At 37.7% G+C, this 27,679-nt stretch overlaps 1 protein-coding gene and 1 pseudogene across 1 annotated transcript; one reads left to right on the top strand and one right to left on the bottom strand.

Annotated features, from left to right (window-relative positions):
• Positions 1-1,135: 1,135 nt before the first annotated feature.
• LOC142634820 (protein FAR1-RELATED SEQUENCE 5-like) lies at positions 1,136-3,462 on the bottom strand (annotated as a pseudogene).
• Positions 3,463-24,917: 21,455 nt separating this feature from the next.
• LOC142633288 (histidine-containing phosphotransfer protein 4-like) lies at positions 24,918-26,883 on the top strand. Its single transcript, XM_075807503.1, has 6 exons — positions 24,918-25,055; positions 25,476-25,606; positions 25,719-25,787; positions 25,920-25,991; positions 26,469-26,541; positions 26,664-26,883. The coding sequence occupies exons 1-6, from the start codon at positions 24,996-24,998 to the stop codon at positions 26,709-26,711; spliced, it is 453 nt and encodes a 150-aa protein (XP_075663618.1). The 5' UTR covers positions 24,918-24,995; the 3' UTR covers positions 26,712-26,883.
• Positions 26,884-27,679: the final 796 nt, after the last annotated feature.

Raw genomic sequence — 27,679 nt, 5'->3', positions numbered from 1 at the left:
CTTGTTTGAGACCAATGGACTTAAATTCCTCGATCTTTTCTGTTTGGAAAAGAAAAATGAACCATCAGAAGATGAGTTCCCTAGCAACCTCAGGAGAGTGTGTTTTTGTAGATGGGAGAAGTTGTTAGATTATTGTTTTGAAAATTGGCATTAAAAATTTGAGTTTTCATTTTGTTACCATTAGCATGCATTCCATGAAAGCTATCAGGATAATCAAACCAATCTTGTGGTGATCAAAAGAACCACCCATCTACTGCTATTTACTAATTTGTGGCCCATCACATATTTCAACCACTCAGCCAAACAAAAACAAAAATGCAACAAGCAAAAAATTACAGGTGGGCAGTGGGCTTTTCATAAGTTGGCGTTCTGACAGCATTTCATTAAAAGGAAAATGTAGACAACACTAGGATTTAAGTAGTGTTACAAGTTGAAAAAAAAGGATAAAGATAATAAAAGGAATAATAGATTTTAGGAGATGAAATCTAGACTTAAGTATAAGCAGCTCTATCTAAGCCTTGTTTATTCACAATCCAAAACACAAGTGACTCCCAAACAATTTCAAAATTCAAATAAATCTAATTCCATTTACTATGAAACTTGAAAACTCATACCCAAAAATTCATACTTGAGTGAAATTATCCACCAACTGTGAAACTTGTTCAACATTACTATGTTCTTCAAGAGAATTAATGTCAACTGAGGAATTGGCCTATAACATGTGCAAAGAATAATTGTCACATAAACTTAAAATAAATTTATAGACATATAGATTCACATATTATAGTGCAATGTAGCATATCTTACTTTATTTAGGCATCCAAGTGATTGAACTTGTCTTGACTCGCATGCCTTTTTTCTTTGAGATTTAGAATTTCTTGGCCGTTCTAACACACCTTTCAACCTTGATTTTGGATGTCCAACAGTAGGTTTTGTTTTAATCCCACGTTTATCTTGAAAAGTTATATCCTCATGGGATTGGCGTCCAATATCACCTTGTAAAACATCTCCAAGAACAACTTCATCATGGACCTCTATTTGATCCTCCATGCTAAGGGAATAACATTTTTTCCTCCTTTCTTGCAAATCCTTCAATAATGTGTCAAAACATCTTTTTGGCATAGTCATACATTATCTAAGACTCTGTTGCAAGTATGGAAACTTCACGAAAATTGTGACATAAATGAGAGTAACACTTTCCCAATGACTCTTGAGCATTACCTTTAATATCAACACCATGATAGTTCTTGATAGAACCAACATTTGCATCTTGTGTCCATCTTTTCAATATATAATGAGTTAGAAGTATCTTAATGTTTGTCAAGAACCTTCAAAGCATGGACACAAAGAATTCCTACAAAGCTGAACTTCATGCAACTGCACTGAACATTAGTTTTTTAGGCTTCATATTTAACTAGGTGCTCTTGAGTTTTTTGCCCATTTAACTTTGTATTCAATTATAGTATCAAATTTACAAAGCTGAACTTCATGCAACTGCATTGAACATTAGTTGCTGAGGCTTCATATTTAACTAGGTGTTCTTGAGTTTTTTGCCTATATTTAACTTTATATTCAATGATAGTATCAGATTTACTAACCTTGAAAATTTTACAATCCCCTATCTTCATATATTCATCTTGAAACATTTTGAATATTTTTGGGGTGTACAACTTTACAACATGTCTTAACATCTCTACATCAAGTTGTAAAACTAGTGTTGTCTACCTCATTTTGAGCTCAGCTCGTAGTTCTTGACGTCTCCTATCAGCCAAGACTCTAGATTAATGTCCCAAAAAAGGAAAAAGATTATATTTCGATTTCAAGTATTTCTTCAACACATTGTTCATTGACTCACTACGTTGGGTGTTTTTCATATCAGCAATAAACATATGCCGACCATATACCATGACCCATTTTTCTTTTAGATCAAATATCCCACACAACCATTTATTATTAGTAAGATTATATTTCTCAAGCATATTATTCCATGCAACTAGCTATTCATCTTCATCTTCATAATCATACATACAATTGCTCAAATCAGTTGCAAATTGCTTTGATGAATGAAATACATGACTTCGTTTCTTAGCAGCATTTTGATAAATATGCCATACACATAAACGATGATTCGATTCAACAAATACCTCTGCTATTGCCTTAGCCATTGCAGCAGACTGATCTGTAAGTATAGTTTTTGGCTGCTTCCCTGACATTGTACTCAAAAAAGTTTTAAACAACCACTTAAATGACTCTATGGTTTCATCATAAAGTAAAGCTGCACCAAAGATGGTTGTTTGTTTGTAATGATTAACCCCGATGAATGGAGCAAATGGTCGATTATATTGATTTGTCCTATAAGTTGTATCGAAACACAAAACATGTCCAAAGTGGCCATAATCAACTATTGATCTAGCATCAGCCCAAAATATGTTCAATCATCATCATCAACTTGTACTAAATAAAAGTAAAATGGATCTTCTAATTACATATTATAAAAGTATTCCATCACAGCATGAGCATCACCTTTCTTTAACGCCTTTCTCCTCTCACGATGTACATGATTTTTATAGTCATAATCCAAAAAACCAAGATTTTCATGACCACCAACTTGCATGCTCCATAAATCTATAGTTTGTTTTATTGATATTCCAGACTTCTCTGCATCATTTGCAATAGCTTTTTGAGCAGGTGCAATTTTTTTTTTTTGATCTTAACATATGTTTTATTGGTGAAGGAGCAAACTCATGATTATGTTGTTCATGAAAAGAAACAACTTCTAACATACCATCTTCTTGAAGCTGACATGTCATTTGTGCTAAACAACCTACTCGTGAGATTGGGCGATGAAAATGTACCTGTTCTTGGCGTTTGTCAACACCTCGTTCACCCTCTTTTGAGCATCAAAATGTTCTCCTTATGACTTGTCCCATATTTTCTCTCTTTATAAATTGTTTCCGTACACTGAAGCCAATTTGGTGGGCATAATCTTTGTAAAATTCATATGCACTAACATCACAATCAAATTTCATGCCAATTTTTGGAGTATCTATTGCAGTGCTTAATTTTTTTGGGCTTCCATGAATAGGTACTACTTGAGCCTCGTTTTGACTAATAAAAAAAAAGTAAGCAGATTAGGAAAATAAATTTGCATATGAAAAAAAAAAAAACATGTAAACCAACTTAGAAAAAAGCCATAAGCTACCTAGCATACCCATTTAGCCAACACAAACCAATTTAGTAGAGGAAAAGGTTGTAGATGCACAATAAGACCCAAAGAGGCACACCTAATAGATGACAAGAAAACAAGAGTATCAAATCAAAACCAATTTAACAACATAGTGATGGTGATATGAATGAAATTTCCAGACCTGTGAGATGCAAAAATAGAGAAAATATACGCCAAAGAGAAAAAAAAAATTACACACAAGACAATATTTACCTGGGCATAGGAATATCTCCCATTAAAAAACTGTAACAGTATTATTTCGGGTCGGTTAATAGTCCAAATCAAACACAATTAGGCTTCACAAAGCCTAACATATAGACTATCCAACTAAACCAAGAAACTAAAATAGAAACCAAAACAAAGTTACAACTTTTGTTTCCTCCACATCTAATTGCTTTACAACTTTTGTTTCCTCGGAAATGGCTTTCTTTACATTCATCCATTTTGCATGAATTAAAGGGTCATCAAGAGTGTTTAGGTGTTTGAAATCACAACAGAAGTTCAAAAGCTTTACTAAATGAACTGATGCACAACAACAAATCGATGATATGATTAAAATTGCAAAATAATGTGACTGATAAATATCAAAGTTCATTTGTTGATATGATTTTCTTTTCTATCAACCCCATATAAGTTTTACTCAAAATTTGACAATGATAGTTGGGAAGAAATTATCATGTCCCACCTAAAAAAGTTTAATTTCCTAGCAGATTAAATGAAGGAAACAAATACTTCAACAAAGATACAAAACTAACATTTTCATGTAGTTAACATAACTCCAAATAACAAAGAAAGCCTCAAATATAAGCTGAAATCAGTACCTGTTTTAGTAAGTATATAATTTTGTTTTCTAGATACCCAATTACAAAAAAGAACAAAACATAGGTATACTTGGTTCAATGTTGTACCTTATGTTCTTCAATTAAATTTAACTATGTATTTTTCCCTAAATAGTTGAATTTAATTAGTGAACTATTAAAATTGAAAGCAACATCCCACAATAGAGTTGCATAACCCAAGCCACAGAGGTAGCAAGCGGTGCAGTAGCTGTGATGAGAGATGCACTGGTCAAGCCACGAGGGCAGCAAGCAGTGTAGCAGTTGCTGATGCTAGATGCACTGGTCAAGCCACGAGGGCAGCAAGCAGTTTAGCATTTGCTGATGAGGAGTGCATTGCTCAAACCATGAAGCTTGCATCAGATGTCTTGATTACCACATAAGTCTTGGAACTGATTGAGGCAATGCCACATCATGAATTCTTCATCTAAGAGCATTGAAGGAGTTAGTTCCGTGAATCAAGGAGGTTGTTACTCAAAAACTAACACGTGTACAGTTTCTAGAAGTTTCAAATAACTGTTTTTTTTTTTTGGCGCCTTTAGTGAGTTAGTTATATTTTTCTGTGTATATAAAACAGAGCACCTTATGTATTGATTTCATTCATTCTTTCCCAATTCTTGTAATTCTCTCTCAGTCAATGAAATCTTCTCAATTCTATTTAGATTTCTTAGTTTTTACATGAACCTAAGTAAAACTGTAGCTAAGTTTTTTCAACAACAAAAAAAAGCCTCAATTTTCCTTCCACTGTTACAAAGATTTCCAATCCAAACAAACAAAACCCCAAAAAAATTTCCCATTTAAACATTTTCCTCCAAAAAATTCTTTTAAAAGAAAATCCACAAGAATCAAGAAAAAACCCAAGAGCAAATGTGAACCAACAACCCAAATACCACCAGTAATCACTAACAACAAAAACTAATAGGAAAATTATATAGAGATAGTACAACATATAAGTTTTAGACACAATTCCACCAGAATTCGAAGCTACAAAACTCAACTAAGATCAGGCAAGCTCCAATATTCAAACTTTGAAAGTCAATCACAAACAATGAACAACAATAGAAATAACAAACCAATGCATAAAAATCTTAAATATGCTAAGGGAAAACAAACCTTGTAAAAGGTTAAGTAGTCGCCTCTGTTTTTGTCATAGAGATTATTGTGAAAGGAATTGTCTTTGTGTTCGTCACAGAGATTACCACCAAAAGAATCATCTTTGTCTTCATCACAAAGATAACCACAAAAATAATCGTCTTCATCACTGAGATTGCCACAAAAAGAAGGACATGGAGAGGTGGTTCTTGGCGGCGACAAGTTGAGTGGGGGATGGGGATGGGGAAGGCAGAGAGAGAGAAGGGAGAAGGGAGTGGGAACGGTAGAATGAGAGACATTTGGAGGGAGTGGCACCAACTAAGAGGGAAGGGATTGGATGGGTGGAATGGCGAAGAGTGGTGGATGGGTGGGACTATCGGAAACAATGGAAAGATCGGGGGGGGGGGGGGCACAGGCGGGGGGAGCATTAGTTGCGTACAGTTGAGATCAATTGAAGAGAGAAAGGGAAAAGAATGAAAGAGAGAGATGGAGAAGGGATTTGAGCTGTATAAGGCTGAAGGAATGAGACAGAGAGAGTGTGAGTGACTGGTGTGGCTTAGGGACTGAGCATTTTCGTTTTGGTTATGGTGGGAAATAATTGCTCTTTTGATAAAAAAAGAGAAGGAAATATAACTCGGTCCATTAACGAGAGAGTGGCTAACGTTTGAGTTTACGGGAGTTATCTCTTGAATTTGAGTTTTAGTGGGGTTGGATAGGTGTCACTCTTTGATATTGACACGTCACAGTTTGAGAGACTTCCTCCAATTCAGATTGTAGAGAAACTTGCTCCATAAGGAAATGGTCGACTAATTGTAGCAAGAGTGAAGAGTGAGAACAGTTATGAGTGTAGCGGAAAGAAAAAGAACAATTATGGAGAGTGCCGATGTAGTGTGGATAAGGAAAAAGTGGAGGATATGAATGTTTAATTGTTGGTCTTTCTTAAGCTGTCCATTTCCTTAATGTGGCTGTCTTTAAGAGTGCACGCGTGGTGTGGGTGGCGTTTGGAGAGTGCTAAATTGGGCACAAGTGTAGAGGCATTGAAAGAATCTAAAAGTTGTTTGTTGTAATGCTAGACAACTCCACAAGGCATTGGAAGAATCTTCGTCCCCACGTATTGTATTCTTTATTATTATTATTATTTTTAATCGTAGGGCCTACACAATATGGGTGGTGAAATCATAAAATAAAAAAAAAAAAAAATCACTCTGACATCGACAGCTTTGCTGTCAGAATTATTATTAATCAAATACTAATGCACTTTTGTTTTTAGTCATTTAGTGAGTCATTAGATATTTAGAATTGGCTTTATGTGTGTTTAGTTGCTGAGAAAGTGAATGAAAAGAGAGGGGAAGAAAAAGCTGAGCTTTCAATGTTATGGAAAAAATAAACACTCTTTACATAGTGTTAATAAATTTTTTTGGTTTTGTGGTGGATTGTTATGTTGGAGCAAATGGATGGCTTGCATAGAGTTATAAAGTGGTTCAAATTCATATTGTGAGTGTTTTTAATTTTGTGGGAATTGTAAATGGATATTGTTGAGTTATATGTGATGGATATTATTTAATTGTTTTCAATACTTGTAGCATTATATATTGGGATGTTGATAATTGATTTTGCGGTGGGTTGTTGTGTTAGAACAAGTAGGTGGCTTGCATGCTGTTATAAGGTGGTTTAAATTCATATTAGGAGTGTTTCTTATTTTTTGGGAATTGTGAATGAATATTGTTGAATTACTTTTGTATGATTATATTAACGTTTTTTTTTCAATACTTGTAAACGTTTTATATTGTGATGTTGATGATTGATATTGTGGTGGGTTGTTGAAATGGAGCAAGTGGGTGGTTTGCATAGTGTTATAAGGTGGTATAAATTGATATTGGTAGTGTTAGATTGTGCAATGTATATTTGTTTAAGTATTAACGTACACTATAGCATTCATGAATGAGAAAGGACTTTATCTAATTAGCTTATAGACTTAGATGTTAGAATACATCATGCATGAGTTGTCCTTTTTTTGAGATTTTTTTGCTTAAATATTTATGTAGGGGTATTGGGCCCAGTAATTTATGAAGGACGGCCCAACAAGGTCTTTTGGGTTGGAAACCCAAATCCGAAAACATCAAAATAATCGTGGAGTATTTAAGTGTCCCATACCGTCCGAGGAGTTAATTTGTCCTCGGAATGTTAAGCCGAGGATACACAGTATACGTGGAGGACAGTAGAAAGAGCGGTGGAATGTCTAAAGTAAAGCTGCTACCACCGCCCATGTATTAAAGACTCTGTAATTGATACCCTGACAGTATAGATGGAAGGATGGGACCTGAGCATAGAGCTTGGAACTCGGTCCCAAATCCCAGCGGGTTTTAGGGAAGAATGGATGGGACAAGTATCCAAAAATCAGGGTTGCAACCATAAAGTGGAAGATGATGAAGAGAAGAGGAGGAGTATAAATAGGAGGGAAGGCATACGAAACAGAGGAGGCCTTTTTGAGAAAGAAAAGATATATGATAATCAATATTTGTATCCAAACTTGAGAAATATTATTAGAAACTATCCTCGGAAACAGTCCGAGGAAGAATTCTCAGTCTTACTCTTTGCAAACGATTCTTTGTTTTGTTCCATTGGGCCCAAAGCCCGTTCTTTTTGTAATTGTCTAAGCCATCCTTGAAATCTAAATTACAAACCCATCCTCTACAAATTCATTGTGAAGAAAGGCCTTTCAAGCCCATTTTCCTCCTTGTCGAGATTAGGAATTTGAATTGTGACCTTACAATTGGCGCCGTCTGTGGGAATTTAGTCTTTAAGGAAGTTTAGGACATCATGGTAGGATCAGGACCACAACGCAGTGCAGAGTCCGTGGGTTCTCAGCGTGAGGATCGCTCCTTGCATCCTGATCACGGAGAGAACCGAGAAGGAAGTGTACATACTACACACACCATCAGAAGTGCTAGTCGTTCGCAAGGAGGAAGCAGAGCTCCTTATGAAAGAAATGCCAGGGCCATGCAGAAGGAGATTGATGGCCTAAAGAAGAGATTGTGCCACGAAAGGCAAAGGAGAACTCCTCCGGTCTCTGACCCCTCTTCGGAAGGATCCGAGGATGACAATTACGGGCAGAGATCCAGAACTCCCCCAGGTGAATATGTCTCTTCCGAAGAAGACAATCTGCATGGGAGGCGTGGCAGAGACTACCCCCCTAGGGGCTTAGGAAATGACGCAATGGGAAGAGCATTACGTCAAATCTCCAGATCACCCTTCGCGCGCATTGGAAGAAGGAAGGTTGCCTCGGCGCTTCACACAACCTCGCCTTCACTCTTTACAATGGTCGGACGGATCCCGTGGAGCACGTAAGCCATTTCGGCCGCAGAATGGCAAAGTGCATTCCAGGGAATGAAACTTTGTTATGCAAGATTTTTCCTTCTAGCCTAGGGCCCGTAGCCATGAGATGGTTTGACGGCTTATGGCTCTTTCAAAGAGCTTACTAGGGCATTTGGTTCTCGCTTTATCACGTGCGGTAAGAGAGTTCCTCGTCCATTGGATTCTTTACTATCCATGGCCATGAGGGAAGGGGGAAACCCCGAAAACATATTCGGACCGGTATTGGGAAATGTTCAACGAAATTGACGGGAGATTTCGACGATGTAGCAATAAGGACCTTCAAAGTCACCTACCAACGGAGCATGACTTCGAGGAAATCCTTAACGAAGAAACCTCGTCGAAGCGTACGTCGACCGATGGATCGCATCGACGAGTACAAAAGGGTTGAAGAAGATCAAAGAACGAGGAAAAGCCAAGGCGAAGGTTATCCCACAAGAAAGGAGGGATTTCGGGTCGGACCGATACAACAACAATAGGCTCGCGCGGGATTTTTCCAAGCAAGCCGGTCACATACCCCCACAAAGGGTCAACACCGTCTTCGGGGAGCCGTGCGGCGTTGGAGAAAATAAGGCATGAGCCTTTTTTCAAATGGCCAAATAAAATGGCAGGGGACCCTTTGAGACGCAACCAAAATCTCCACCGCCATTATCACTGGAGAGAGGTCATACCACCGAGGACCTGTCGCACTTTATGGAATCATCTCGGAACAATTGGTTAAAGAGGGAAAGCTGAAGCAAGCTTCGTACCAACCCAACGGGCGAGGAAACCAATCGGGAGTGGCAAACCACGACGGTCCTTCATCCACCTCCTCTAGGTACTATCAATGTCATTTTTGCGGCACACTCCGGTAGGATCGGCTCGCCTCCTTTCAGGTAATGCCGCGGGCTCGAACATTGGCCGAGGAGTCACGGGATCAGCCGAAGAGGATTAAGGCAAGTATCCCGCCGCTCTAAGTTTCTCTGAAGAGGACAAGATGGGGACCATCCAGCCTCATGATGATGCCTTAGTGGTAACCCTCAGAATAGGGAACTATGATGTAAAAAGAGTAATGGTTGATCAACGTAGTGGTGCAGATATCATGTACCCTGACCTATTTAGAGGCTTGAAATTAAGAGTTGAAGATCTTATGCCATATGACTCACCCTTGATAAGCTTCGAAGGGAGAGCTGTCGTTCCGAAGGGACAAATTAGACCGCTCGTGCAATCAGGTCCGGAGGTGGTAGACGTAGATTTCATCGTGGTCGATGCTTATTCTCCCTATACGGCTATTGTAGCGAGACCTTGGCTGCATGCGTTAGGGGCTGTTTCCTCAACCTTGCATGTCAAAGTCAAATTTCATTCTGGAGACCAGGTGGTAGAGTTACTTGGGAGTCAGTCTGTGGCTCGACAAAGGTGTCACTACTGCACTCGTGCAGACCGTAACCGTACCTCGCCTCGGCTAACGGAGAAGCATAGCAATCAAAGTCTCTTCCCGCAAATCGAGGTAGATGAAGCAGTATGTGAAGAATTGGAGAAAATTCTCATAGACAATGATCCTGAGAAGTTCTTCCAAGTTGGAGTTCAATTGCCGCAGGAAGAGAAGATAGAGCTGATTTTATTTTTAAAGAAAAATATGGATGTATTTGCTTGGAACGCGTATGAGGCCCCTGGGGTTGATCCGAACTTCATATGTCATCATTTAAGGGTCAATCCAACTGTAGTTCCGAGGAGGCAACCACCTCGGAGGTCCTCAAAAGAACATTCCGAAGCCATAAAGAGGAAGTGCTCAAACTCAAAGAGGCGGTGCTATCAAAGAAGTGTTTTATCCCGAATGGTTAGCCCATACGGTGGTGGTGAAAAAGAAGAATGGGAAATGGAGAGTTTGTGTAGACTTCACGTACTTAAACAAAGCTTGCCCGAAGGACTCATTCCCAATGCCTCGGATTGATCAATTGGTTGACGCTATCGTTGGACATCCTCGGATGAGTTTTCTTGATGCTTTCCAAGGTTATCACCGCATACCTTTAGCCGTTGAGGACCGGGGAGAAGACCGCATTCGTCACTCCTACGGGAAATTATCATTATAAGGTAATGCCTTTTGGTTTGAAAAACGCAGGACTACCTACCAAAGGATGATGACGAGAATGTTTGAGGCACGGCTAGGAAAAACTATCGAGGTATACGTGGACGATATGGTGGTAAAGAGTAAAGAAGTTTCAGTACATCCGGAAGATCCGAGCAACACTTTTCGAAGCTAAGAGAGTATAAATTGCGTTCAATGCCTCTAAATGCTCTTTCGGTGTGGGATCGGGCAAGTTTCTAGGATATATGGTGACTCACGGGGGAATCAAGTGAATCCTCGCTCAGTCAAGGCAATAAACAAGGCCTTACACCCACCTCGGAATCCTAAAGAAGTGCAAAGGCTAACGTGCATGACCGTCGCTCTCAACCGATTTATATCTCGGTCCGCGGACGGATGCAGACCTTTCTTTCAATTATTAAATAAATGGAAGGGTTTTGAATGGACCGAGGAGTGCGCGGTGGCTTTCCAACAAGCCTAAAAGAGTATCTCTCGCGACCACCGCTTATGTCTCGACCGAGAGGTTGATGAGATTTTGTTCGCATATATTGCGGTGGCTAATCATGCGCTTAGTTTGGTTCTTATCCGAGATGACAATAACATTCAGAGACCGGTTTATTATGTAAGCAAATCGTACGAGGCCGAGCCGAGTTATTTACCACCGGAAAAAGCTATCTTGGCGGTGGTACATGCTACACGAAGACTTCCCCATTACTTCAGCCTCATACGGTTGTTGTTCTTACACAACTCCCTCTTAAATCAATCCCCGCGAAGTGCGAGATTAAAGTGGGAAGAATTGCCAAATGGGGAACCGTCCTAGGAGCTTTCGATATCAAGTATATGCCTCGCACCTCTATAAAGGGACAGTGTCATCGCGGACCTTGTGGCGGAATTTGCCGAGCCTTCGTTAGAAGACTATCAAGAAGGCATGGGTAAAAAATCGCAGGGCATGATTACGTGTGAAGTGGCCTCCATTATGGAAAGTCCATGTTGATGGAGCAGCAAATCGTAGGGGATCGGGTATCGGACTAGTTTTGATATCCCCGTAGGAATTACTTTTGAGAAATCTTTGAGATTAGGATTCTCGGCCACCAACAACGAAGCAGAGTATGAAGCCGTCCTCGCAGTGATGAACATGGTTCATAAAATGGGAGGAAAGATGGTGCAAATGTTCTCGGATTCACTATTGGTGGTAGGCCAAGTAGAAGGGAAGCTAGAAGCAAGGGATTCCGAGAATGCGAGATTACCTAACCTGTGTCGGTATATGCAATCTAAATTTGAGTCTTTTCTACTATTGCATGTATCCGGATGTGGCAATACCCATGCCGACTCATTAGCCACGCTCGCAACGTCCTCGCACAAAGTCTACCACGAGTTATCCTCGTTGAAGACCCGTTGAAACCCACCGGGACCCGGATGGTAACTCCACTCAAATTCTTCAAATTTGGACAGTGGCCTAGTTGGATGGATCAAATAGTAACATTTCTCGAAGTGACATCCCGCCCGGAGAAAAAGCCGAAGCAGATAAAGTTCGCGGGAAAGCCACTCAAGTTTCGGTTATTCGAGGACCAAAAATTGTACAAACGTTCCTTTTCGGGACCATATTTGTTATGCATGCACCCCGAGGCAACGGAGCTACTTTTGGAAGAGTTACACGAAGGGATTTGCGGAAGTCACACGTGAGGAAGGTCTTTAGCTCACAGGGGCCCTTACTCGTGGGCTATTGGTGGCCAAATATGCAGAGAGAAGCGCAAGATTATGCAAAGAAATGTGACCAATGTCAAAGGTTCGCTCCAAATATACATCAACCGTGTGAGTCCCGAATCCTCTATCTAGCCCATGGCCTTTTGCCCAATGGGGCTTGGACATTGTTGGACCCTTCCCCAAAGCAACGGGAAACAGACGCGTGGCTTCTCGTGGGAAATCGATTACTTCACCAAATGGGTTGAAGCCGAGCCATTATCAAACATCGAGACACGGAGGCAAAAAAGTTTGTATGGAAGAATATCGTTACTGTGTTCGGCATCCTTCATACTCTCATTTCGAATAACGGTTTACAATTTGATAGCAAAGCCTTTCGGAAATACCGCCGTGATCCGGGCATTACGAATAGATATTCCACTCCGGCTTATCCCCAAGGAAATGGGCAAGCCGAGGCCGTCAATAAAGTAATAGTGAGCGGACTCAAAAAGAGGTTGGGTGACGCCAAGGGGAGGTGGGTGGAAGAACTACCACATGTCTTGTGGACGTATCGAACTACACCACGAAGATCCACTGTGTGAAACACCCTTCGCCATGACTTATGGAGCCGAGGCAAGAATACCCTTAGAACCGGGTTCCCAACCCCGAAGAAAAGCTCCTTTATTCCGTATAGCAATGATGATCTATTAACGAGAAACTTAGACTTAGTTGAGGAACGGCGAGAAAGCGCCATGGTTCAACTAGCTTATTATCAACATAAGCTCAAGCAGGGGTATGATTCTCATGTGAAACTTCGACCTCTTGGACCAGGTGACTTAGTATTAAGGAAAGTTTTGGGCACGATGAAGAATCCTGCGTGGGGAAAATTGGGACCCAACTGGGAAGGACCTTATCGCATTACTTTGGTCGCAGGAATAGGGGCCTACAATCTGGAAGATTTGGACGAAAATGTTGTACAACGTCCCTGGAATGTAAATAATCTACGAATGTACTATTACTAAATAAAAGGCACTTCGGCCGTTTTTTGTTGTAAACTACATTACATTCATTATCTTCGTTCGTCTAAGTATCATGCTGAAGCTTGGTATGCCTGGATCCTCGGACCACGTACCTCGTCTAAATTGATAGTCTTTACTAAGTGTTAAACAGAACCTAAGTTACGTCTGATCCTCGGATCATCTACTTTGGGAAAATTAACATTTCAATGTATTCAAGTATCAAACTGAAGCTTGGTATGCCTGGATCCTCGGACCACGTACCTCGTCTAAATTGATAGTCTTTACTAAGTGTTAAACAGAACCTAAGTTACGTCTGATCCTCGGATCATCTACTTTGGGAAAATTAACATTTCAATGTATTCAAGTATCAAACTGAAGCTTGGTATGCCTGGATCCTCGGACCACGTACCTCGTCTAAATTGATAGTCTTTACTAAGTGTTAAACAGAACCTAAGTTACGTCTGATCCTCGGATCATCTACTTTGGGAAAATTAACATTTCAATGTATTCAAGTATCAAACTGAAGCTTGGTATGCCTGGATCCTCGGACCACGTACCTCGTCTAAATTGATAGTCTTTACTAAGTGTTAAACAGAACCTAAGTTACGTCTGATCCTCGGATCATCTACTTTGTGAAAATAAACATTTCAATGTATTTAAGTATCAAACTGAAGCTTGGTATGCCTGGATCCTCGGACCACATACCTCGCCTAAATTAATATTCTTTACCAAGTGTTAAACAAAAACCTAAGTTAGGCCTGGTCCTCGGATCATTTACTTGGGAAGAATTAACATTTCTATTCTTGTTTGTCAAGACATGAAATCTTTACATACCTAAGTTAAAAGATCATATGCTTTATTTTTACATAGTTCAAATAGATATCCAAAGTGAAGGATCAATTACTTAAATGCATCACTTAGATGCAGTTCCCGGCATAATTAAACCTGCCTGGAGTATCAATTTCAATCCAGGTTGTTGCTATTAAGTTAGGTGAAAAGCAAAAGGATGGTACTTTTTGAACAATATGATCAACATAAAGCAAAAAAGTAAGAATCATCTAAAACAACATTCATTCTTATATTAGATTCCAAAAATAGTACTTTTACACCTATACTTAGGTATTACACTTAGAGACAAAATAAATTAAAAATAAAGAAAGGAAGGCAGCAGGCATTCATTGTTTCAGCTTGATCTTCAGAGGGCCTTTGGGGTCTTTAGGAGATGGAAGCTGGACCGAGGACTCAACGGCAATTCCTTTGCCTTTGGGATCATCTATCAAGGGTATTGGATTAGCTTGATCACCCAACTCATCCTTCGAAGATTCCCGAAGGTCACTTGAGGGCTATACGTCTTCAAGCGCCTTTTCTTGTACTGGATCAGCTTGCTTAGGAGCATCTTCAGGAAGAGTTGAATCCTCAACCAAATCACCCCCCTTATCCTCAGATGATCCCTGGGCAGCTTCCTGGGCAACTTCAGGGATGGAAGAAGCACGAATTGCGGGAGGATAGTAGACACTCTCTGCTTTCCAAAGAGTGGAAGAGGCATCAACCCCAGCTTGGGAAAGTGCCTCATTCCACACTTGGAGGCAGTAATGCCTACATACCTTGGGAACCTGAGCCTTGAAGGTTTTGGTGACCTCCTTCACGCCTATATCATAACCGTCTTGTTCGGCTTGGTCCCTTGAGATCTCGGCCTCTTCTTTTGCTTTCTCGGCCTTTTTCTTCTCCTCAATGGCTTCCTCTTTGCCCTTGATGGCTTCCTCTTTGGCCTTCTCAGACTCGTTCAGATCTTTCTTGAGATCCTCTACGAGCCTTCGTGCTGCTAAGAGGTTGTTGTCGGCTTCACGGAGCTTTAGGCGCTGATCCTCGGCTTGATTAGTCGTTGTCCTCAGATCAGCCTCCAAGCCTGCCTTATCATTCTCTGCCTTGGCCAACTTTGCTGTGACCTCCTGCAGTTTCTTCTTGTGAAGGTCCGAGATCTTTTGGGCGGTTTCACGCCTGGCTTCCTCGGCCCTCAGAGATTTGTAGAAGTTGATGGCAATCTCCTCTGCCCTATGGGCAGATTGAACGGCCTACGAACAAAACATATAAAAATTAGACATATATATATAGGAAATAAAAACAAAAGCCAAGTTTTTAAGAGAAAGAAAACTTACCATGGCAAGCTCCTTCTTCAAAGTCATGAAGACGGTATGGTCCCTTTTCTTTCTCAGCTCAACCATATCCTCGAGGAGTAACAGCGCCTGCTCCAATGCATCCGCGACGCATGCAGCTGTCCCTTCATCAGAATTTCTAATGGACGCATCCACGGTAATGACCTCATCGTCCATAGACATGTCAGGGAGCCATACAGGGGCGCGCACGGCCACCTGTTGGTCAGTTCTTCTTTCTGACCTAGTCTGCATAGTACGGGCCTGCTTTCCACCCTTTTCCACCTCGGGCTCCTTGGAAACAGAGCCCTTTCCTACCTCCACCACTTCCTTTCCTTTCGGCTGATCCCTTTTTCTTTTGAGATCAGCTATGTTGGTGCGTTGAGTTTGGGAGGATGGGGGAGGAGGAGGAAGCCTAGCTTCAGGGCCTTTGTCAGCACCCTTTTCTTGAATCCGAGGGCGCACCTCTTTTGGTGGTTCTTGGACTCGAGGGGCCTTATCAGCGCCCTCAAGGACATCCTTTAGGCTGGGCTTAATCTTTCGTTGAATGCCCATATTGTCAAATTCTTCAGTAGTAGCCTTTGAGAAATGGGTAGAGGTGCCGAGGATGGCAGTTGAATCTTCAGGAGAGTAGGGTTGATTAAAAACCTCAAACTCGTCCTCGGAATCTGATACCTCAACTATTTCTTCTTCTTCTTCCTTTACAGTGGAGTGGGAAGACGCGGCTTCACCAAAGGATAATTTTGCGGAGAAAGGAACTGTGGGAATCCCAACCGGAACGAATTGTGGTGGTTGGATTGGTTGGGTAACCAAGGTGCCTTGAGGAATGGTAGTCCCTAGGTAGCAAGAAACCTTCAACGCAGCAACACGATCGAGGGAAGACGAGGATCGTGGGCTTTGATCACGCACTTCGCGCGCGAAAAGCTTTGGATATTGGGGTGTAGCCGAGGATCAGATGAGCTGCTCGGAGTTGGCCGTCAGTGTGCACAAAAACCTCAGCTTGTAGGATCCTATCCAACCGTCCGAAGTTAACGAGATTGGGATGACGATCCGCGGCGTGTGGATCTGTAGAGTTATCTAAGTAAAAGAGGGTAAGAAAAAGTAAAAAGACAGAGGATAATAGCATGTAAAAGAAATTTCACCTGGAGTCCCTTCCTTTGTCGGACAGGGGAGGCCGTCGTGCCAATTTCCTGATATTATCAGGAAGTCGTTTTTTAGGCCCTTATTTGATTCAGGCAGACATTGAATTAGCCTAACTTCTGGGTATCTAGATTTTAAGTAATACTCGTCTTTTTTGCTTAGGTAGTGGAGGTTGTAAACCCAGTTCACGTCGTGGTGAGTGAGCCCTAAGTTCATCTTCTCATTTAAGGCATCTATGGAACCTAGGATCCTAAAGACATTTGGGGCGCACTGGGTGGGAGCTAATCTAAAAGCCCTAAAATAATCCCTAGTCACGGTTCCCATGGGGATTTTCATTCCCCCTTCGATGAACGAAATCATCGGGATTACGACTTCCCCCGTTTTTCTTTTTGTATAATACTCTTCCTCGTTACAGTACCTTATGGATACATCCGAGGGAATTTTTTACTTAATCTTAAACTGCTCTATTTTTTCGTTTGAATCTACCAGGGACGCAAATCTACCCATTCTTTTTTTTGAAAAAAGGGGGGGGGTGTGAAGAAAACTAACTACGCCGAGGATGAAAGACACAGTGAAAAAGAGAAGACGGGAAGGAAAAGAAACAAAAGAAACAAAAAGCTGATAAGGAGGGGAAAGAGTGTTGAAGAACTTACTTTTAAAAAAAAGGAAGGAAGCACGTCACCTCAGACAGAGTACTTGATAGAAAGAGAGAGTACGGGGAGATGGAAAGTGTGGCAGGTGCGTTATGAGGTTTCTGTAGTGTGAAGAATTTTGAAGAAAATTAGTATTTATATGTCAAAAGGTGTTTTGAAGCGGGCGAATTCCCGCCTCAACACAGGAATCGCTCTCGACCGTTGGATATGTGTCATATCAATGAAACGTGGGGGACATAGAAGCGCCAATAATAAATTCGGGGGCGTTTCGCATACCGAAGCATCGGGAACACGCGATGGGTAATTCAGAAGTTATTTCCGTTAGTAATATTCCAGGATTCTGCAGGGTAAAAAGGTCTTTTAATTCGAGATCCTATTTTTCCTCCCGAGGTGAAAGAAAAAAGAATCTCGAGGGGCTATTGTAGGGGTATTGGGCCCAGTAATTTATGAAGGACGGCCCAACAAGGTCTTTTGGGCTGGAAACCCAAATCCGAAAACATCAAAATAATCGTGGAGTATTTAAGTGTCCCATACCGTCCGAGGAGTTAATTTGTCCTCGGAATGTTAAGCCGAGGATACACAGTATACGTGGAGGACAGTAGAAAGAGCGGTGGAATGTCTAAAGTAAAGCTGCTACCACCGGCAAGTGTGTAAAGACTCTGTAATTGATACGCTGACAGTATAAATGGAAGGATGGGACCTGAGCATAGAGCTTGGAACTTGGTCCCAAATCCCAGCGGGCTTTAGGGAAGAATGGATGGGACAAGTATCCAAAAATCAGGGTTGCAACCATAAAGTGGAAGATGATGAAGAGAAGAGGAGGAGTATAAATAGGAGGGAAGGCATACGAAACAGAGGAGGCCTTTTTGAGAAAGAAAAGATATATGATAATCAATATTTGTATCCAAACTTGAGAAATATTATTAGAAACTATCCTCGGAAACAGTCCGAGGAAGAATTCTCAGTCTTACTCTTTGCAAACGATTCTTTGTTTTGTTTCATTGGGCCCAAAGCCCGTTCTTTTTGTAATTGTCTAAGCCATCCTTGAAATCTAAATTACAAACCCATCATCTACAAATTCATTGTGAAGAAAGGCCTTTCAAGCCCATTTTCCTCCCTGTCGAGATTGGGAATTTGAATTGTGACCTTAAAACTTATATTGAACATTATGCTACTGAGCATTATATGCTATTGCTAGTAGTGATGATATAACTTGTAAGTGTATTGATAAACTCTTTATAAATTATACTTTTCTTTTGTAGGTTAAATACTCATTGTTTATGATAACTTCTGATTTTTTCTTAAAGGTGTACGCTTAGCTTGAGCATAGTAAGTAAAATTTGTTTAAATACTTAAAAAAACTCTATACTTGTAATGTTGATGATTGGTTATGTGGTGGGTTATTGTGTTGGAGTAAGCGGGTTGCTTGTATGGAGTTATAATATGATTTAAATTCATATTGGGAGTGTTTTTTGTTTTTGAATTGTGAATAAATATTGTTGATTTATATGTGATGGATATTATTTAATTGTTTTTAATACTTGTAAGCATTATATATGGTGATGTTGATAATTGGTTATGTAGTAGGTTGTTGTGTTGGAGTAAGCGGGTGGCTTGCATGGGGTTATAAGGTGGTTTAAATTTTGGGAATGTTTTTAATTTTTTTGAGAATTTTGAATGGATATTGTTGAGTTATATATGATGAATATTATTTAATTGTTTTTAATACTTGTAAGCATTATATATGGTGATGTTGATAATTGGTTATATGGTGGGTTGTTGTGTTGTAGCAAGCGGATGGCTTGCATGGAGTTATAAGGTGGTTTAAATTCATATTGGGAGTGATTTTTTTATTTTTTGGGGAATTGTGAATGGATATTGTTGAGTTATATTTGATGGATATTATTTAATTGTTTTCAATACTTGTAGCATTATATATTGTAATGTTGATAATTGGTTTTGTGGTGAGTTGTTGTGTTGGAGCAAGTGGGTAACTTGTATGGTATTATAAGGTGGTTTAAATTTATATTGGGAGTGTTTCTTATTTTTTGGGAATTGTGAATGAATATTGTTGAGTTACTTTTGTATGATTATATTAAAGTTTCTTTTTCAATACTTGTAAACATTTTATATCGTGATGTTGATAATTGGTATTGTGGTGGGTTGTTGTGTTGGAGTAAGCGGGTGGCTTGCATGGTGTTATAAGGTGGGAAGAAGGTGTAGAAACTTATAATGCTTATAGTAAAGAGTATTTTTAGATGCGTGCAACTTTGTTATGAACAATACATGACTATCTTGGATTTGCCAAATGATGCGAATATTACTATTATCCAATGTTTACTATATTATGTTGTCAAATGATTAGATTAATACTTAGATGAAGTAAATGTATATTGTTTTATTCATGATCTAATAAATATCTTGAATGTTCTTTAATAGAAAAAATAAAAAAAGAACTCTAAAAATAGGAACAAAACTTCAGGCAAACATAGATACGGAACAAAGGCACTTGTTGTTAGGGTTGATGAGGAGATGCGTGTTTTTTCATTTTCTTAAACCTTAGTATATTACATGTTGTGATTAGTTAACCATATCTATCTAACACTCGAATGTTAATTAATCAAACAAATAATAATGGTAGTCAAGTTCCTGAATTGGCAAAAATTCTTCAAAGATGTTCATTTTGATCCAAAGACAAATATTTGGATACACCATGAGGATGAAGCGACATATATATTTGTATCATTTCATCCCTATCATGTTTGTAAACCTATAACATATGTAGTATTAATGTTGTGATTATTTGTTTCTTTCTCTCTTTCAAATGATAGGAAACTATTCTCAAAGTGCAATTCCCCCTACGTAAGAGAAGATCTCAAACTTGGTTTTTAAGAAGAAGTCTGGTATTGTAAAATGACTTGGCATGAGACCTTCCTCTTCTCTAGTAACCACTGCCTCATCTAGTTCATTGGTGGAATATATCCATCGTCTAGAAAGTGAGATAATTGAGCTCAAAGAGGCAAAAGTTAGGAACGAAGAGGAGCGAGCTAGGGAACAAGAGGAGCGAGCTAGGGAACAAGAGGCACGAGCTAAGCAAGAAAAGGTTCAAAAGAATATTCTTAACTTTTTGAGGAGCAAGGGTTATGATGACACTCTTACCTATGGGGGTGGTTCATCTTTAAGTTAAAACACTCATTGGTTAGTACTTTATTTTAGCAATTGAACTGCACTACATGGTGTGACTACTTTTTTTTATGCATTATTTGAAACTAATTGTATTATATTACACTTGAAAATCTATATTTGCTATCTACAACTTAATGCATTGTTAGAAATGTTTCTTATAACATAGTTAATGTTGTTTTTATATTTGTACAAATTTCTTATTGGTGGCTTTTAGGGGATTTACTTTTGGCATTACTTGAAGACATATGAGGACATCTTCCGTTGGTTCTAATTATATTATGTTACACTTTTTGTATTGTTATAAAATATCTTGTATTATTGTATGTGTTGCAAACAATTATTGTATGGAAGGATTTTGAATTGAATACTTGTTTTATTTTTTACTTGTAGAATGTATGGATCATTTTTTTTTATAAATGTGTTGTTCAAATATATGTGCTATTCAAATGTGAGGTTTTAATAATGTAATGACAGATTACAGGTTAATATCAAAGCCATGAAAAAAATAAAAACAGAAAATAAGTTTTAGTGACGAATATTTCCGTCACAAATATTGTAACAAAAAATTGTTTTAGTGACGAAATATTTCCTCACTAAATGTAGCAGAATTTCGTAAGAAATAGTTTCAGTGATGAAAATTTCCGTCGCTATATGTGCCTGGATTTTCTTAATAATAGTTTTAGTGACGAACTTTTTCGTCACTAAATGTACCCGAAAACAGTTTTAGTGACGAAATTGTTAGTCACTAAATATGATTTAATAAACTAAAGTGTTTTTGGTGATGAAATATTTTCATCGCTAAATAGTGTTTATAGCGAGGAAAACATTTAGCGACGAAACGTTTTCGTCGCTAAAAGTTTTTTTAAAAAAAAAACAAATCGGATTTTTAGTGACAAAATTTTTCGTCGCCAGGACTTTCAGCAATGGGGTTTCAACGACGAAATGAGTTTCGTCGCTAATTAGTAGATTTTGTTGCTAAAAGTCCTTAGTGACAAAAAACTGGATTTTTAGTGACGGATATTTTCATCACTGAAAATACATTTAGCATAAATGGTAAATTAATCATAAACGGATAATTTAGCCAAAAGTTATTTAGCAACATTTTCAAGACATTGTCACCTTTGTTCATTTGGACGAACTTACTTCCATTAACTTATTTTTTGTGAAAAAGAAAAATTACAGTTATATATATGTTAAATAAACAAAATATTATAAAAAGTTGTAGCTAATAAATAAATAAATAGACAAAATTTAGGTACAATAATTATGTGCTATTCCTTAAATTCATCTTCTTAAGATTTAGTCATGTGGTTATACTTAACTAAAAATATACTTTGATCCCATGAGAAAAAAATCACATGACTGAATTTTAAGAGTGGAACCTAATGCACAACACCTAAATACTATACTTAAGTTTTATTCTTAGAATAAACTTATTTGTTATATGTTTATATATATATATATATATATATATATATATATATATAAAAGAACTATACGTTCTAGGTGTATAGATGAGCTATTTAATAAAATAAATTGTGAAAATACAATTATTTAGCTTATTTGATGATGTAAAATTTTATAAAGCTGTGTCCAGTTTTAGCCATGCAGAGAAAAAAAGTTGACAGGGCTCTTAAAAATTATTTAAAAAAATTATGAAATTAATTGTGTGTATATATATTTAGGTAGTGGTTAATTGCATGTTAGATTTGTTTTTTTAGATGGTTACAATATGCCATTAACTCCACAGTTCAAACATTTTCTCCTTGTCGACCTCTAAGTATTTTGTGCATAGAAATGTGTCAATTAAGCTACAAAATTTTTAGTTTATGTATTAGATTCTTATTTTTTATGTTTTTTTTTTTTTTTTTTTGAGGAAGCTTAGCTCTGATGTTTGATGCGTTAATTTAACCTCATCCTTAGGCAGTCAGGCTGCTAGAAGGAGAAAAAGGCGTTAATTTAACCTCATGCTTAGGCAGTCGGGCTACTAGAAGGAGAAAAAGGAATGGGTTGAAATTTTTTGGGTGACAATCAATGAAAGAACATACGTTAGTTATGGAATATTAATGAGATATGATCAATAATTATATATAAAGTATTATATAGTGTATAATTGATCTATTCTCTCACCACACGGATCACACACTCTTCCAGCAAAAAATGTGACGCCATGTTTAAAGGCATTTATATATGTTTCATGCATATATTGATGAAGTTTTTATGCTTTGGCTTTAATTATTAAAAAGAATAATAATAATAAATTAATAGTAATACTAGCTTTTGGCTTTACAGGATAAATTCTTTGTCTCATGCGATGCCCCTTAACTATTCTTTATCAGAAGCAGACATGGCATATGCCAAATCAATTGTTTGTTTTCTACATATATATATGATATATATATGTGGCTCATTCTATATATGGAAATTAATCCACCTTTTTTTATTTAACAATTACTAATTATAAAAAGCAATTAACAAAACTATATAGGAATCTCTCGATCCGTCTTCATCTTCCTAAGTCTTGTCATGATTTTCTTCTTTATTTTATTTTCTTTATTAAAAAAAAATTAATTAGGATATCTTTGATTTGTGTTTCTGGAAACTCTAAAACTGTTTTGAGATTATGAAAAAAAAAAAAAAAAACCAAATGTGTGTGTGAACGGGTTTTGTTGTGATGGTGTTATTGTTGGCTGGTGGGACAATAGTGACTTCAGTGGTCCCATTTAGGTATAGTCAAAAAGATTGCACCAAACTCACGTTGATATTTCATTTGATTGAGTCAAAGGGATTGCACCAAACTATTTAATTGATCTCAATCAATGTCGGCTTTTAGACCCTGTATAACAATTATTAAACCGAATTTAAGCTCAAGTTGTTAATTAGATAAACTATGAACTGTTTTTGGTTATTGAAACAATCATCAATATCAATTACATTAAAAATTAACTAGAACACACATATATGATGACTTAGAAAAAACCAATAAAATAGAAATTCCACAATAAAACCCACCGACTTCAATGGTCCCATTATCAAATAGAAGTTTACAAATCGAATAGCTCTATATTTTGTAAACTTAACTAAAGTTACCAAACTTGACTCTAAGATCCACTAACTTCTTTAATATAAAGTTGTTCCAACACAATCCTCCAGTCCACAACTTTAAGACTTCACTTAAAGGCTTAAATCCAATATATGAGATGACTGGTATGCAACAACTTCAATAACCACAAGTTCATATTATGTGTGGAATGATCTTTGATTGTGACTTTTCTGAGCAAAAGGCACAAAATCTTTAGATCTATAACCGAGAAGGTCCAAAAGTCTCTTGGACCTCTATTAGGGTTTGTTTAAATACCTTAACTTGATTACACCAAACCCTAATCATTTAACGGGTTGATTAGCTGAATTTTACATTTTAGTAATCCCAAGATCTGATCTATCAAGATGCAACTCAATTTATTAAAATCAAGGCTTCTCGATCGGTCAAGTGTCAAGAGGTGTCGAGCAGCACTGTTTAGCACAATAACTTCCAGCACCAAGGTAGAAAACTTGACAGCACTTTGACACTCTAAAAATACTAAACTAAGATTGTTTTGTTCTGGTTTGCCAATCTAAAACCTAAACCTAACACAATAGATTGAGTATATCAGTAATGTAGCCCAAAATTGAGCTTGTAGTTGTTTATATGTGATAATGTATACTTTTGGATTATTAAAAAGGATCATATACCTCAGTGACTCTTTCACCTCTTTAATGTCAAGCTAGCACCGCAATGTTGCCGTGGCTAAATAATCAGCCATTTAAAAAAAAAATCTATATAAAATATAAATTCTACTCTAGCTTAATTTAAGTGTATGTGTGTGAAACTTCCTTCTGGAGGCTTGAATTCTGGTCTTTGCTCCCCCCCCACACCCACAAACACTTATACTTGTGGAGTTACCATCGCACTAAAGACACGCGGTGGTCACTTAAAAAGTTTTAAGAGGTCATAGAATGTTCTATTTTTATTATTATTTTTTTTTTTTTTACTGTTAAACAATTTGATGAAATATATATTATTTCTGTCCCTTCATTTTTCAGCTGTTAATGTAGAATAATATTGGGGATTGAGTGCACAATATAAAATGCTAATAATGCATTAGAATTAAGAATAGTGATATAGTTAGAATCTGGATACCTTTAATTATTTAAGGACTTAACATAAAACCATAAATAAATAAAAATCTTATAATTTGGGAATGATAGAATCAAATCTGCCAATCGCCAATACCCATTAACATTGCTTAAACACCATTGAAATTTCTCTTTTCACCTGAATCCACACTAAGATGTCTACATACAAGTGTACGCATCCTCTACTCTATGCAAAAAAAGGAAAGAAGGAAGAAAAAAAGTGTGCCTTGTCCTCTATATATTAAATCCTTCACTTCTCACTCTTCTCTCCAGTATATAAACTCATTGCCCTATTGCATTCTCATCACTCAATCCATCAGGTTGTAGCCTATCTCCCCCTTTCTCTCACACACATACATATAAACATATATACCTTTTGCTTGTTTGCTAGACGTTACCTCTAATGGAGGGGAGTCCGTTGCTCAGACAGGTTGCCCACCAGAGACAGACTCTCTTTGATGAGGTTTTTACTCTTATACTTTACTTTGATTTGCATATACAAAATTACATACAACAAGTTATATTCTCTACTTTTCTAATATGAACATGCACAAGCGTAAAATACTTATCCATTATACGTGACACTAGTTTTCCATGTAGTAATTCGCACTACACAAAAACAATACTACTATATACGTGCATGTGTTTGCATAAATTACATGTCTGCAAACGTTAGTACATATTAAAGTGTTGAAGTATTTGAGCAAGTACTCAGTGATAGACATGGTGAATCGACACGAAATTTGAAACACTTGGGAGATGCAATATAGATGTATTGATCTAGATATTATAATTTCTTTGTGTGCACACATAAATTTCATTCATGCTATTCCATGGTTTTATGTTTTGAGGTCTTGATATTTTATATATTGTGTCTTTGTAGGGACTCCTAGACGAACAATTTGTCCAATTGGAGGAGTTGCAAGATCGTACTAATCCAAATTTTGTCGAGGAAATTGTCACAACTTACTACCAGGATACATCTAGACTAATCCTTAACATAGAGCAGGAATTGTGAGTTATTTTTTCATTTAACTTTCTTCTTCTATCTTTTCATCTTTTTTTCTTTTTTCTTTTGTACCTCTTTTGTGAAGGTGATAATGACTTTCTGATTGTGTTTATGCAGGGAGAGGAGGCCACTTGATTTTGGTAGGCTGGATGGCTATGTGTATCAATTCAAGGGAAGTAGCACAAGGTATATATTTCAACCCAAAAAAAAAAAAAATGGTGAAAGTTACATATTACAATTACATTATAAAAGGTAGTAGAGCCGTGTTGGGTTCAACACAATAATGTTCTTTATCTCAATTATCTTCTATTGGTGCAGCTTTGGAGCCAAAAAGGTTAAAGCTGAGTGCTCATTGTTCAGGGAATATTGCAGAGCAGGAAATGGAGAAGGGTAATTCATCTTCCAACTTATTCCATATTATCACATTCATTCACACCCATGGATGGTTGTCAAATTCAAGTCCTTAGTTTTATTTAACCCCCTTGAGTAAGGCCCTGATGGAGTAATATTTTCTCTAAATTGTTAAAGATTTTTAGTCATGCAAAAAATTGCATGCAATTACTTCTTTTCTCGAAGTCTGTTTTATTACATAAAGGCATAGAAATTTTGTGTTTATGAAACGGGTGTCACTAATTCAAATCTCTCTTGAATGTAACCGAAAACTTATCAAAAGAAAATTTCTAATAACTTATAAGCAGAAAACAAGAAGTCTTACTGGACATGTCCTAGTTATTCAAAGATATCCATATATAGGTCCAATATCTCTTACTCTTGAAGTTAGCTAGGTACGGCAAATCCATGATCCATGATTGATGTCATATAATCATATCAATGTCATAATCATTCTGTTGCAATGAACAAAAGCAGATGCATGAGAACTTTCCAACAACTGAAGAGAGAATATGCCACACTAAAAAGGAAACTTGAAGCTTACTTTCAGGTGCCCTTTCTAATTTCTCTTTTTGAGTGGGATTCTATAGAATTCATACTGATTTTTATCCATAAAAAGGAGTGCTAATGCTATGCATTTTACCTTCATTGCTTTGATTCTTAACCATTCAGCTAGCAAGACAAGCTAGGCTCACTCAGACAGCATCTCCGCCCGGGTAAGGAATTGTTCAGAAAGAAAGGCAGAGATAGATCCTAGCTACTTGTGTTAAAGTGAGATTGGGGAACTTTGTACTTTGTATGTGTACCAATTCCTAGGGAACTTTGTACTTTGTATGTGTACGAATTCACACTAGGAATGTTCTGGTTTTTCAGTAACCTATGTTTTAATTTATGTATCACAAATATAAATGGAGTAGTGGAAGTTTTGCTTTGTCGATGTGCATTGAAGACTAACTTGATGTAATGGGCCAGTAGGTGTGACAGAGAATACCAGTTTTTATTCCTGTGCCTCAAAGTTTATTCCAAAGCCCAATTGGAGAAATTAATTACTGGGCTAGTGGGCTCAGTCCTTGACCAATCCTACTTACGTAGGCCACAGCAGAGCCTTCAGCCAAGTAATTAGGCTCGTTTTGAGATTATTTTGGGCCAGTTTTTGTCCAGTCCCACATTCATAGGCCGTAGCTGAGCCTTCCGACAAGTATTTGGGCTGCGTTTTGAGCTTGTTTTGCCTTATGAACCATTATAAGCTCAACCAACCACCCAAAAAAAAAAAAAAAAAATCCAAAAATTTATCGAAGTGTTTATTTGGGTGGGACAGCCTATATATCTTTATTGATTTAGTTGAGACTTAAAAATAAGTTAGACGATTTTTTTTTTTTTTTTGGAGGCTGACAAAAATATTGTTATGGCTATAAAATACAACATTTATAAAGTTATACATAAGTGAAATAAGCTTAATAATAATAATTTAATGGCAAACATGCTTTTATATAATTTTGCGATCATTAATATTTTAATCGTTCAAGCATTTTCTCTTAGGCTAGTAGTTGTTTCCTAAAAAAAAAAAAAAAAAAAAAAGCCAGTAGTTGAGGTTTCAATCAAGCTTTGAAGGTTTTATATCATTAATTAAAGCTTATCTTCTGCACAATCAGGGCACCTTTTTGAGCCTGATCATACGGTTGGTATTG

Source organism: Castanea sativa, chromosome 5 (assembly GCF_040712315.1).
Source record: "Castanea sativa cultivar Marrone di Chiusa Pesio chromosome 5, ASM4071231v1".
NCBI classification, from domain to species: domain Eukaryota; kingdom Viridiplantae; phylum Streptophyta; class Magnoliopsida; order Fagales; family Fagaceae; genus Castanea; species Castanea sativa.
The sequence above is the reverse complement of the archived record's forward strand: the minus strand, read 5'-3'. Positions and strand labels throughout refer to the sequence as shown.